At 38.3% G+C, this 14,111-nt stretch overlaps 1 protein-coding gene across 1 annotated transcript in view; it reads right to left on the bottom strand.

Moving 5' to 3' along the window:
* Positions 1–7,609: 7,609 nt before the first annotated feature.
* LOC126481175 (translation initiation factor eIF-2B subunit beta) overlaps positions 7,610–14,111 on the bottom strand; it is a 74,026-nt gene continuing 67,524 nt past the window's right edge. The window contains exon 8 of the mRNA XM_050104747.1: positions 7,610–7,783. Within this exon, the coding sequence (XP_049960704.1) occupies positions 7,711–7,783 (73 nt within the window). The 3' untranslated portion in view covers positions 7,610–7,710. The remainder of the gene's footprint in view (positions 7,784–14,111) is intronic.

Genomic DNA, 14,111 nt, shown 5'->3' with positions numbered 1-14,111 from the left:
CCACCAGCAGTACACCCATTGTGCTGAGAGATGATTGGTTAAATTTAAACGGTTCCATCCCAGTCCCATGAACAGCTATCAAAATAACCAGAAAGCGCTCCGCTCGCCTGGGTAAGCCTTATACAACTGAGGTTGCACAAGGGTTCTACGTCAATACCCATGCATCTCATTGGTATGCAATGCAGTTTGAGACTGAGAGGTGATCTGGGTACTAAAGGAGATATCCCCATTCTGTGTGAAACACAACAATCCACTGGCATGCCGCATGGTGTTTGGAGAAGCAAGCCCAGGGCTTATGGTTACAGAGGGCTTGCGGCATTTACCAGTTCCCAGCTCAGGAACACTTGGTTCACCAAGCCTGCACCCAGCAAATGAATGCTCAGTTCCCTGAGGGGCTTGACATAAAGAATGACCTGGACGGGAGTGTGCAAGTGTGGCTTTATTGAAAATATCGCAGATGTGATGGGCCTCACCCCCTTATTACAAAACACTTGCTTCCTTCTATATTATATTCTAATGCCATCAGTTATCCAAATCAGTTGATTATTGGTACTCTGTGTGCAGCTGTGCTTTTTCAGTGCAAAAGATCTGCTAAAAAGAGTGATAAAAGGCCAAGTTTAGCCCTTCAACATTGGATTACAAGTGGGCTCATATTTCTAAATCTTTTGTTTACTACTTTGGGGTATGGCTTTGTCTCGATTTCTTTTAGTGTTGTTATCTGTGCATCATGGTCTGACAAGCTGTCACTGATTTTCTCACAATGTGCCCATAAAATAAAGGACCATCTACATAGATATTGTCTACAATCATGCTGGTGTTACCCTGAAGACTAGTTGGAAAACATACTGTCTGTACCATGTCATAACATTCAAGTAAATCCAGCAACATCCTTTTCTATGGAGAATCTGTCAGAAAGTTTATCTTGAAATCCTACACAAAATCAGCCTCAAAGAACCAAATCTGCAGAGGCCAATAATGAAAATTTTTCTCCCAAACATTCAAATTTCCCTGCACAACTTTCAAACATTTGGTCTTTACAGTGTTTTGATTTGCCATTTCTCTTGAATGTCACTGAAATTACTCAACCATATGTGCATTCTTTATTCAACAAGCTCTTCGCTGACTGTATGGCATTATTTGATTCCAGATTACATATAATCAGGCAGCTGCTACATTCAGCAATTAGGAAAAATTATTGACTATATGAAGTGCTGAAACAGCATATTTGTGTAATGCAGGATCAAACATCAGGAACAAATCAACATGAAGCATTTCATGCTTTAGACAGCAAATGAACAATCACTGTTAAAGAGTGCTCAACATGGCCTTGACAGCTAGAATACTGTCTACACTGCAGCATCACATGTCACAAATGTATGGCTAAGAATGCAAAAGTAGAACTATGTGTCAGGTTCAACCCGCAGTCTGTCAAGGAGTTTTTTCTGTCATATCCCTTTTTTTCATCTCTTGCAATGCTTTATACGTATAAAACCTGTCAACTTGTGCCTTGCTTCAGAGTCCACATTAATCTGTAGGTTAACCTATAACTCAGTCAGTTCACAGCCTAGAGGAAGGCAAGGGCATACCATTTCTAAAAGTACCAAGCCTAGAAATGTGCTGTGGTGTTCAAAGCAACTTCTGAATGAACAGCAGCTTCACTTTATCTTTACTTTTACGTTTATGTTCAAATAAATGTCAAGAAACTATCAGCATTCCTGAATGCTGTGGGGATATGATTTAATATTTGTAAATTTGCTTACCTGTATCACATTAAAAGGATGTTTAAATCTCCACATACAGTGCTATAAAACTGAAGTGTCAGACAACCTGACCCTTCAAAGTATTACCCTCACATTACTGACACCATAAAGCATTAATAAATCAATATTGTTCCAACATTCATATTCGTGCAGACATGTAAGTGAACCCATTTCTAAATAAATTGTGGGTTATATACACTGTTTTGTGATATGAAACGACTCCTGGGAAATCTATTTCCCCAGAGGGCAATACAGATTTTCAGAAGTTCCTATCATTGTTCTAGCCATAAGTTTTATTGAAAGACTTTCATTATGTGATTAATTATGAGTCCTGGTATTTGCAGTCCATCTTCTGGCTACCTTGATGAAACTTTCTCCCTGCACCTCACACACAGTAGTTGAAATGTAAATGGAGAAAGTGTACTTTTAAAAATCAAAGAATCCAATTTTTAAACTTACCCCACTGGTTTGCCACTATGCACACTAGAAGTTTCTGAAACATTTCCATACAACTTCTTTGATAGCTATCTGTGCTTTCTGAACTGTTTCAATGTTTGTTACTAACTCCGCACCTCAAAAAAGTTTCTAAAGTATGGATATTTGCTTCTGACAGTTTCTCATTATTTTTAAATTTTTTTTATTTGCTGTAGTTTAGCAAAACTTTGTCAAAATGTTTCATTTATCCCAGCTTCATGTGAAATTGAGGTGGGAGAACTTTCTTGGGTCAACCAAACTATTGGGAACGATATGTTTATTCCCAGTCTCTAAGTACATTCTTGAGAGCCATTCCTTTTTATCTAAAGCTGGCCTCTGTTGCAATTGTGTGAACAATATATTTCGTGTGTGACGGCGCAAAGTGCACTGTGTAAAATAGACCTCTTTGGCATTGTCTAACACTCTTTGTGTGCACTAATTATTCTGTTGTGTTCACTGTAAATTTTTTTGTTCTTGAATGTGCAAATATAGTTATTAGTAAAATGTCCTTTTTTTCTCCTTAATACTTATTCAGCTGCGCAAATTCCAATAGGTTATGGGCCCAGGCTGCATTTGGAATAAGTATATCAATAAAATAGTAGGGAGAAAGTATTGGAAAAGTTCCAATTTACGTGAAGTGCGAGTTATCCTTACAAGACGATCACAATTTTTTTTCCGCATTATTTTTCGGTGTTCTTTATGACAATAAAAAGCAAGTTACTGTTAAGAATGAGTGCGGCACAAATTCCACAGATTGAAAGACTTATAGGTCGCGAAAACTATGCAACCTGGAAGTTCGCAGTAGGAGTGTATTTACATTTAGACGACATAGGGGACGTGGTAGATGGGACAATGAAATCCACAGATCAGAATTATTCAAATAAGGATAGGAAAGCAAAATCAAAATTGATATTACTGATTGATTCGGTGAATTATGTTCACGTTGAAAAAGCTGCTACAGCGAAAGAAGTCTGGGACAATTTACGAAGTGCATTCGAGGATGGTGGTCTTACGAGAAAAATAGGATTATTACTCGAGTTAATTACCACTTGTCTGGACAAATGTGAGAGTGTAGATGAATACGTTAACAAAATAATAACCACATCGAACCGACTGAGAAACATCAGATTCGAGATCGCAGACGAATGGATAGGAACATTGCTGTTGGCAGGACTGCCCGAAAGGTATGCACCTATGATTATGGGACTTGAAAGCTCGGGTATACCAATCACAGGCGACAGTGTTGAGGTGAAAATCCTGCAGGACGTAAAGAGTGCTCCAAGCTGTTGTACATTGAAGAAGGAAGGTGCGCCTGCTCTCTACTCAAAAAACAAAAAGAAGAAATTGGTGAGGTGCTATAAATGTCAGAAGATGGGACATACTGCGTCTCAGTGCAAAGAAAAAGTAAGCCCAAGATCAGACACTCAGCAAAAGAGGTATGTTACTGATAGCCCAGAGAGAAGGACCAATAACAAAGGTAAGGCACTTTCATGTTTTTATTCTTTTGGTGGGATGAGTAATCGTGATATGGAATGTATTTTAGACTCCGGTGCATCTGTGCATATTGTTAAAGATAAATCACTTCTTTATGACATCAAAGATAAGACTCATATGGGAACATCTACTGTTGATGGCAACAAGCTCCAGTGTCACCTGGCTGGGAAACTAGATCTACATGTAAGTGTAAATGGTGAATCAGATATGGTTACAGCACACAATGTTCATTATGTGAAAAATGTGGCAACTAACCTGCTGTCTGTAGGGGAAATTGTCAAGAAAGGAAATACACTCACTTTTGACATGCAGGGCGCAAGAGTAATCAGTGAAAGTGGTGAAGTTATAAATGGTTCAAATGGCTCTGAGCACTATGGGACTCAACTGCTGTGGTCATAAGTCCCCTAGAACTTAGAACTACTTAAACCTAACTAACCTAAGGACAGCACACAACACCCAGCCATCACGAGGCAGAGAAAATCCCTGACCCCGCCGGGAATCGAACCCGGGAACCCGGGCGTGGGAAGCGAGAACGCTACCGCACGACCACGAGATGCGGGCTGGTGAAGTTATAGCTACAGCAAGTAACGAAAGGGGCATTTTTAAGTTGGATACCATTTACAGTAAACATAAAAATGTTAGTGATTCAGTATATTCAGCAGAAGGTTTTTTATGGCACAGGAGACTTGGACATCTAAATAGAAAGAGTATGTCTATAACAAAGGATATGGTAAAGGTAATACATAATTTTAGTGTGTCCAAGGATACTTGTGAGACATGTATAAAGGGAAAACAAGGAAGGTTACCCTTCAAGACTAGTAAGAGTAAATCCACAGAAGTCTTACAGTTAATCCACACAGATGTATGTGGCCCAATGGAGTGTGAATCCATAGGTGGAAGTAATTATTTTCTTACGTTTATTGATGATTACTCACGATATACTCATGTTTATTTTCTTTGTTCTAAAGACCAAGTGAGAGATATCTTTGAGGAATATTGCAATATGGTTGAAAGGTGGACGGGAACGAAGATCGATCATCAGGTCTGATAATGGGAGAGAATATATTAACCAGAAATTGAAGAAACTTCTGGCAGAAAAGGGAATCAGGCACCAAACTACCATAAGGTACAACCCATCTCAAAATGGGGTTGCTGAGAGGGCTAATAGGACCATTGTTGAGAAAGCAAGAAGCATGATGACTGACGCTGAATTATCCAAAGATTTTTGGGCAGAAGCAGTGTCAACAGCTGTATATTTGAACAATAGATCACCTACAAAAGCATTAAAGAATAGAACCCCTTATGAGATATGGATAGGAAAGAAACCTGATCTAAGCAATATAAGGGTTTTTGGGTGTGATGCAATGGCATATATTCCAAAACACCTAAGAGGAAAATGGGATCCGAAAGCTAAAAAGTATATTTTTGTAGGCTATTGTGAAAATTCAAAGGGCTACCGATTAATGGATCTATTGACTAAAAAGATTGTCACAAGTAGAGATGTAATAGTCTTTGAAAACAGAAAGGACTGAAAAGAGAGCAAAACCACTAAGTCAACTGCACCTAGTTCAGAAGGTGAAACCTTGTGTGAGGAAATAGAAAGTGAAGAAGAGGAAGATGACAGCCTAGGACAAATGGATACAATTTATGATGACAATGAGTTAGAGGATGAAAAAAATGAAGAAAACAATGTAAGGCGTTCTTCTCGTGTACCAAAACCGAAGGAATATCCGGATTTTGAGATGTATACAGCACAGTCTTTTAATGATGAGCCAAGAACAGCAGAAGAAGCAATGAGTGGCCCAAACTCTCAAGAATGGAAAGAAGCGATGAAGAGAGAATTAGAATCTTTATATCAGAATGAAACCTTTGAATGGGTAGATATGCCAGGAAATAAGAAACCACTGCAGGCAAGATGGGTATTCAATTTGAAGAACCCTGAAAGCTCATCACCAAAATACAAAGCAAGACTTGTGGTAAAAGGATATTCACAAAAATAAGGGGTAGATTACAAAGAAACTTTTTCACCTGTAGTCAAGTATGCATCATTGAGATATCTTTTAGCCTTGGCAGTAAAACAAAATTTAATAATCCATCATATGGATGTTAAAACGGCATATTTAAATGGGAAATTGGAGGACGAGATATATGTCATTCCACCAAGGGAAGCCATAAAAACCAGATCAGAAAGTAAAAAGATTTGGTGTTTGAGAAAAAGTATTTATGTACTTAAACAAAGTGGACGTTGCTGGAATCGATGTCTACATGAAACTCTAATGAATATGAATATGAAGCAATCCAAGGCAGATCCCAGCATTTACTATAAAGGGAGAAAAGAAGAAATAATAATAATAACGGCTATTTGGGTGGACAATTTCTTTATCCTGACTGAAAGTGAAGGCCAAATGAGAATTTTCAAGAAACAGCTGCAAACCAAGTTTAAGGTGCATGATTTGGGAGAAGTCAAACGTTATTTAGGTATGCAGATTACTAAGGATGAAGAAAGACAAGAATTGAGCATAAGTTAATCATCATACACAGAAAAAAATTAAAGAAATTTGGCTTGAGTGATTGCAAACCCATAAGTACTCCAATGGAAGTAGGAGTGAAGTTAAGTGTAAATGAGACTGATGTGGAATGTGACAAGAATGTTCCTTATTTAGAAGCAGTAGGGGGTCTGTTATATTTGTCTCAAACGTCACGACCGGACATTGCTTTTGCCACCAATGCAGTGAGCAGATATTACAGAGACCCAAAGGAAAAGCACTGGAAAGCTGTAAAGAGGATATTCCGATACCTAAGAGGAACCTCAAACTATGAGTTAAAATACCATAGAGATGGTAACGCAAAACTAGAGGGATATAGCGATGCGGACTGGGGGAGTGAACTGGGAGACAGATATTCCACCACTGGCTGCTGTTTTAAAATTAATGGGGGGCCTCACATCATGGTCCTGTCAAAAGCAAAAAACTGTTGCATTGAGCACCGTAGAGGCTGAGTATATGGCACTATCTTACACCACACAGGAAGCATTATGGCTACGAACATTAATAAGTGGAATAGAACCCAATTTAATTGAGGAACCTACAACCATCTTCTGTGACAATAAGGGAGCCATAAACCTAGCTAAAAATGATGTTACTAGTGCTAGGACAAAGCATATTGATATCCGGCACCATTTCATTCGGGACCACATAGAGCGACAGAACATTGCCGTGGACTATCTGCGCACAGAAGACATATTAGCTGACCTTCTGACCAAACCCTTGGAAAGGGGGAAGTTTGAGAAGATTGTGGGACTATTTGGTTTATCTTGTGGAAGCAACACACAAAATATAAGTTCAAGGAGGGGTGTTGGAATTGTGTGAACAATATATTTCGTGTGTGACGGCGCAAAGTGCACTGTATAAAATAGACCCTTTGGCATTGTCTAAGACTCTTTGTGTGTGCTAATTATTCTGTTGTGTTCGCTGTAAATTTTTTTGTTCTTGAATGTGCAAATATAGTTATTAGTAAAATGTCCTTTTTTTCTCCTTAATACTTATTCAGCTGCGTAAATTCCAATAGCCTCTAATATGACCGTTCCTCTCACATAAAAAGCAGAGATGTTTTATTACTTCCCTGTAGCATCCAAATCTCTTCAGAGAGTCCTCCCAGCAAGTCAGATAGGATGTTTTCAATTCTGTCTTTATCCCCCCTTTTTCCAAATACACAAATGTAATTCTCAAAATGTGCACATTTTGCTCACCTGAAATGCAGGATAAATGCACAATGCTGTAGCAAAATGTCAAATGACTGGCACACAAGGTATTTATGAGGAATGGGAAATGTGATATTTAAGTATACATATGAAAATGTCAATGTTGAGCATATACTCATAATTGTTACAGTAAATAACTGAAAAGCTTTTTATTTACAAAAAGAAATATGCAAAATTATCACAGTATAAAAAAAATTCAAAAAATCTCTTTTCTACCCAATCTCATTTTTCATTGTCATCTTGATGATAAAGTTCACTGAGGAGGCGATAAATATAGGATGGTGAATGTCCTCCCCTACAACAAGCATTAACAAATAGCAAATTAGATAATGTATGCAAAGCCATTTATTTACTTGTGACAGAGGCAATGCCACACATATACAGTACTTGTAGTCAAAATATTTTTTATAAAACAGTCCAACATGGGTTATTATGAAAAGAAAAATTTTCAAAAATATATTTATACAAATAATAAAACTATGGCATATTTTACAACAACAATTACTTAAAATCATAAATCAAATACGTTAAGTAACTGAATGTAAACACTAAACAGCAAAAGCAACTGGAACAAGGTTAACAGACACAAAATGAAAGGACTGTAAAATGACACCGTGACACAGATGCTGAAAGCCTGTACTTTAAAATTTTGAGCATATTTTTGAGTCAAAGAAGAGCCACACACAAGAAGCAATACAATAAGGGAAAGACATATAAATGAAGAAAAAGATATCCTAAACTCTGTTATTGAAAGAGACACAAGGTGGCGAGAAGATGATGTCCATAATAATGGTCTAAAAGCAAAGATTGATTTTCCACAGACTTACTAATAAACAATAAATACTGGTTTCAGCTCTCCGAGACTGCAGACGTGCGCGCGTTTTGTGTGTGTGTGTGTGTGTGTGTGTGTGTGTGTGTGTGTGTGTGTGTGTGTGTGTGTGTGAGCGCGCGCGCACTCGTCTACTGCTGACAAAGGCCTTAATGGCCGAAAGCTATAATTTTGTGAATCTTTTTGTTGTGCCTATCGCGACTCAGCATCTCCACTATATGGTGAGTAGCAACTTCCCTTCTCTGGTATTGTTACATTCCATCCTGGATTTTCCATTGTTTGATAAATACTTGATAAGTCATATAAGATTTAGACCTGCTGATAGAGGGCAAGTAACAGATCCGTATTTCAGCACCTGTCTGAGTTACAAAGCTGTACAGTTGACCCTTGCATGTGTGTGACATACTAGTTGAAAATGCAGTTAATACTTTGGAGTTGATATCTGTAAAAATAAGGGCATGATTGGACCACCTGAAAGTCTGCCACCTGTAATTTTTCCGATGCATTTTTCATTGTTTCCCTTTGATACTGTACATGTTTTTAAGGTCCGCACACAACTGGATGTCTCAGTAGCTTACTAGATGGTCCAAGCATGCTGTAGGGGTATGCATATTTCTTTCTTTTTGTGTGGCTTTGCAATGGCATGTTTCAGCCATACCTAGTTAACAGCATCAACATGTCAAGAGACAATATGACCAAATATAAAACTGAACATGTGTTATCTTCCAACTTTGCCTATACTGACACTAATTTTTCAGAAGATGATGTTGCAGATAACTGAGGATGGCATGTACTATGTTCAAGAAGGAATATCCATGAGTTCCAGTAAGAAATATTTGGAGTGAAATATTCAGTTTTAATTCAGTTTTCAGTTTAAAGTCCTTTCAGTAGGGGTTTTAATTTCAAAGACTTTTTCCAGTAGAATCAAACGAGGAAAGCTATCGTCAAGAAACTTCAAGGGTAATTAGTAATGTTATTTCTTTGGATATCAAGGTTGATGAGCAAGGAAGACCACGGATGAGGACAAGAATTTCACACCATGCACACTACACGGAAAGTTGAACTAATACTGATCATGTTACTGGTACCGCTGTATTTTCATGAGAATCTGTACAATCGAACACAAGTTCATATTAAAATGATGCATAACAAGAGTGTTTTTTGCTTCTGCTTCTTCTTCTTCTTCTTCTTCACACTTTCTTGCAGATTCTATGCTTCATACTTCCTTGCAGATTGTATGATGGACAACATGAAGGAAAAAACAATTCAGTATGCCCAACAGAGCACAAGGAAGTAATAAAGCAGGAGTTCCCTTTCTCCTGCATGTACATTGTCAAAATAGAAGACAGTCTCCCTTTCCCCCCCCCCCCCCCCCCCCCCAATTGAAATAAAAAAATAATAAAAAAAAAACTTTTCCAATAATCATGTTTCATATGTGTAACAGTGGAAGACCTTGTACAGAAAAACATTAGTCCCAAAATCTCATTGTAACACATGGTCATGGGTTCGATTTCCAGCCGGGTTGGGGATTTCTTCTGCCAGGGACTGGGTGTTTGTGTTGTCCTCATCATTTCATTATCACCATCATTCGTGATAGTGGCTAGATTGGACAGAATAAAAAATTGGAGTGTGAAAAAACTGGGACTTTGTACGGGCACTGATGACCACGCAGTTGAGTGCCCCACAAACCAATCATCATCATCATCGTAACATGTAATTTCTATCCTGAAGTTATGAGGCATGACAGGATCTGTCTATTTTCGAAAATTTTCATATAAAGAATAATTTATTAGGGAAGAAGAAAAGCAGAAACTGGCTACAACCCATTGCACAAGATAAAATCTCTCCTGAACTGTGTATGCTAAGTTCCAGCATCTCAGAACAGCACTATAGATGACAGTATGTGTAAATTAATGGCCCTGTGTATTTCAAGCAATATACGCCACAAAGCCAAACAAATAAGGTATAACATTACACAAGTTATCAGACACAGGTCATGTATTCAATTTCTGTGTTCAAGTGGGTAAGATATGTAACACAGTCAATTTGAAGGCAACATTGCTTAAGAATCAAAGTGTTTCACTGAGTTAACAGACAGATTTTACAACAGTCTCACTCTTGCTTCAGAGATGGAACCTGCAAAAACTGCTCTTGTAGGAGCTAAAAGAAATCCAAACTGGCATTACATCATGCAATAAAAGATCCAAAACTGCAGTTGTTGTTGTTGTGGTCTTCAGTCCTGAGACTGGTTTGATGCAGCTCTCCATGCTACTCTATCCTGTGCAAGCTTCTTCATTTCCCAGTACCTACTGCAGCCTACCGTATTTACTCGAATCTAAGCCGCACTTTTTGTTCCGGTTTTTGTAATCCAAAAACTGCCAGCGGCTTAGAATCGAGTGCGAAGTAAGCGGAAGTTCTGAATAATGCTGGTAGGTGCCGCCACAACTAACTTCTGACGTTGAATATATGTAGCGCTACACAGGCATGCTTTGCAGGCACAAAGATAAATACTGGCGCCAAAACCTCTGCGTCAGTAAATAAATTAAAAAAAAAAAAAAGGTGGAAGATGAGCTTTTTTCTCCGCCTCAATTTTCAACCACTGCATTTTCATACATTAGCCAAAAAGTAAATACAAATTCCGTATTGTTAATCTTCGAATGTAGCAGCATTTCAATGTACTACAAAAATCCGACTCGCAAGACTGTTTGGGATGTTTGTCAATATGGCCAACTCTACGTACTGAATTTTTTCCTACCTATGAGAAGAGATGGTTGCTAATATGAACCTTTATGAATTGTGAATGACATGAAGTATTCTCTTCACTATAAGTATAATATGAATATAAACATTTTGCCATGTATTCTTTCGTGTTTGCTGCTATCTCATTTAATTCCTGTCTGCCTAATAAACTACGAAACTAGAGTGAGACAACAGCAAACGCGGAAGAATATACATATCATGTCATGTTTATATTCATATTATTCTTATGCCTAATAGTGATACAGTCAGAAATGAAGCACGACAATTGACTAGATTTTTAAATCTAAGATGACTTATTTCTGTGCAGAATGTAATTTACTAAAGAGGTGTTGCAAAGATTTTCAAACGGAGAAAAATTTTTGCTGAACTCTCGTTCAGAACATCATCTATCATACGCAGTCTATTATTTGGTTCTTGTTGATCATTATCAAAGAAAGCAGCAGTGTGAGTAACAACAAATAGCAGTCTCTTGCCATTGTTTCGCTAATGAGACGATTCCTCTCTCTCTTTTTTTTAATTGTAAGCGGCGGTAGTGTGCACAAAAGCAAGCCATGCCACGAGCGGCGACAGGCTGTAAAAACTTATTATCAGAATGCAACAAACAATGCACGACACAGTACAGTAATGCATTTTCAGCTTAGAGTGACGTAAACACCTATAACAAAGAGAAAGGCACTTATCAGATCAAAGAAAAATAAGCAATCAATTCGAACCAGATTAAACAAAGTGAAAAAGGAAGGGTACCCGTATAAATACGGACGGAGCGCCTGACGCATAGCAATGGCTACCTGGTAAAGCTTACGACTCAAACCAAACCACTGTAGCTGTAAGTCATTCATTCGACCTAAATTGTGTCTCATATTACAATGGACCAACTTTCGTGAAATCTTCTCGGGTGATCAGCCGAGTAAAGGCGTCGTCTTCTCGCAACATTTCGAAGGGTTTCGTACCCATCATCTTCAAGCGAAGATGATGGGTACGAAACCCTTCGAAACGTTGCAAGAAGACGACGCCTTTACTCGGCTGATCACCCGAGAAGATTTCACGAATGGAATACGCCGAGAAAGTCTCAAATCACATTGGACCAACTTTGTTTCGATTTGGAGGTGCAACCTAAAAGTTTTCTCTCCCCTTGAATCTTAAGTCTCAAATTTCAGGTGCGGCTTAGATTCGGAAAATTTTGTTTCCTTGATTTTGAGTCTCATTTTTCAGGTGCGGCTTAGATTCGAGTGCGGCTTAGATTCAAGTAAATACGGTACTTCCTTCTCAATCTGTTTAGTGTACTCTTCTCTTGGTCTCCCTCTATGATTTTTATCCTCCACGCTGCCCTCCAGTGCTAAATTGGTGATCCCTTGATGCCTCAGAACATGTCCTACCAACCAAACCCTTCTTCTAGTCAAGTTGTGCACAAACTCCTCTTCTCCCCAATTCTATTCAATACTTCATCATTAGTTATGCGATCTACCCATCTAATCTTCAGCATTCTTCTGTAGCACCACATTTCGAAAGCTTCTATTCTCTTCTTGTCTAAACTATTTATCGTCCACGTTTCACTTCCATACATGGCTACACTCCATACAAATACTTTCAGAAACGACTTCCTGACACTTAAATCTAAACTCGATGTTAACAAATTTCTCTTCTTCAGAAACGCTTTCCTTGCCATTGCCAGTCTACATTTTATATCCTCTCCATTTCGACCATCATCAGTTATTTTGCTCCCCAAATAGCAAAACTCCTTTACTACTTTAAGTGTCTCATTTCCTAATCTAATTCCCTCACAATCACCCGACTTAATTCGACTACATTCCATTATGTTCATCTTATACCCTCCTTTCAAGACACTGTCCATTCCGTTCAACTGCTCTTCCAAGACCTTTGCTGTTTCTGATAGAATTACAATGTCATCGGCAAACCTCAAAATTTTTATTTTTTCTCCATGGATTTTAATACCTACTCTGAACTTTTCTTTTGTTTCCTTTACTGCTTGCTCAATATACAGATTGAATAGGCTACAACCCTGTATCACTCCCTTCCCAACCACTTCTTCCCTTTCATGTCCCTCAACTCTTATAACTGCCATCTGGTTTCTGTACCAATTGTAAACAGCCTTTTGCTCCCTGTATTTTACCCCTGCCACCTACAGAATTTGAAAGAGAGTATTCCAGTCAACATTGTCAAAAGCTTTGTCTAAGTCTACAAATGCTAGAAACGTAGGTTTGCCTTTCCTTAATCTTTCTTCTAAGATAAGTCGTAGGGTCAGTATTGCCTCACGTGTTGCAACATTTCTACGGAATCCAAACTGATATTCCCTGAGGTCGGCTTCTACCATTTTTTCCATTCGTATGTAAAGAATTCGCATTAGTATTTTGCAGCTGTGATTTATTAAACTGATAGTTCGGTAATTTTCACATCTGTCAGCAACTACTTTCTTTGGGATTGGAATTATTATATTCTTCTTGAAGTCTGAGGGAATTTCTTCTGTTTCATACATCTTGCTCACTAGATGGTAGAGTTTTGTCAGGACTGGCTCTCCCAAGGCTGTCAGTAGTTCTAATGGAATGTTGTCTACTCCTGGGGCCTTGTTTCGACTTAGGCCTTTCAGTGCTCTGTCAAACTCTTCACGCAGTATCATATCTCCCATTTCATCTTCATCTACATCCTCTTCCATTTCCATGATATTGTCCTCAAGAACATCGCCCTTGTATAGACTCTCTATATACTCCTTCCACCTTTGTGCTTTCTCTTCTTTGCTTAGAACTGGGTTTCCATCTGAGCTCTTGATATTCATGCAAGTGGTTCTCTTTTCTCTAAAGATCTCTCTAATTTTCCTGTAGGCAGTATCTATCTTACCCCTAGTGAGATAAGCCCCTACATCCTTACATTTGTCCTCTAGCCATCCCTGCTTAGCCATTTTGCACTTCCTGTCGATCTCATTTTTGAGACGTTTGTATTCCTTTTTGCCTGCTTCACTTACTTCATTTTTGTATTTTCTCCTTTCATCAGTTAAATTCATTATCTCTTCTGTTACCCA

The sequence above is a fragment of the Schistocerca serialis genome, chromosome 5 (assembly GCF_023864345.2).
Source record: "Schistocerca serialis cubense isolate TAMUIC-IGC-003099 chromosome 5, iqSchSeri2.2, whole genome shotgun sequence".
NCBI classification, from domain to species: domain Eukaryota; kingdom Metazoa; phylum Arthropoda; class Insecta; order Orthoptera; family Acrididae; genus Schistocerca; species Schistocerca serialis.
Note: the sequence above shows the minus strand (reverse complement) of the source record. Positions and strands in the feature narration are given on the sequence as shown.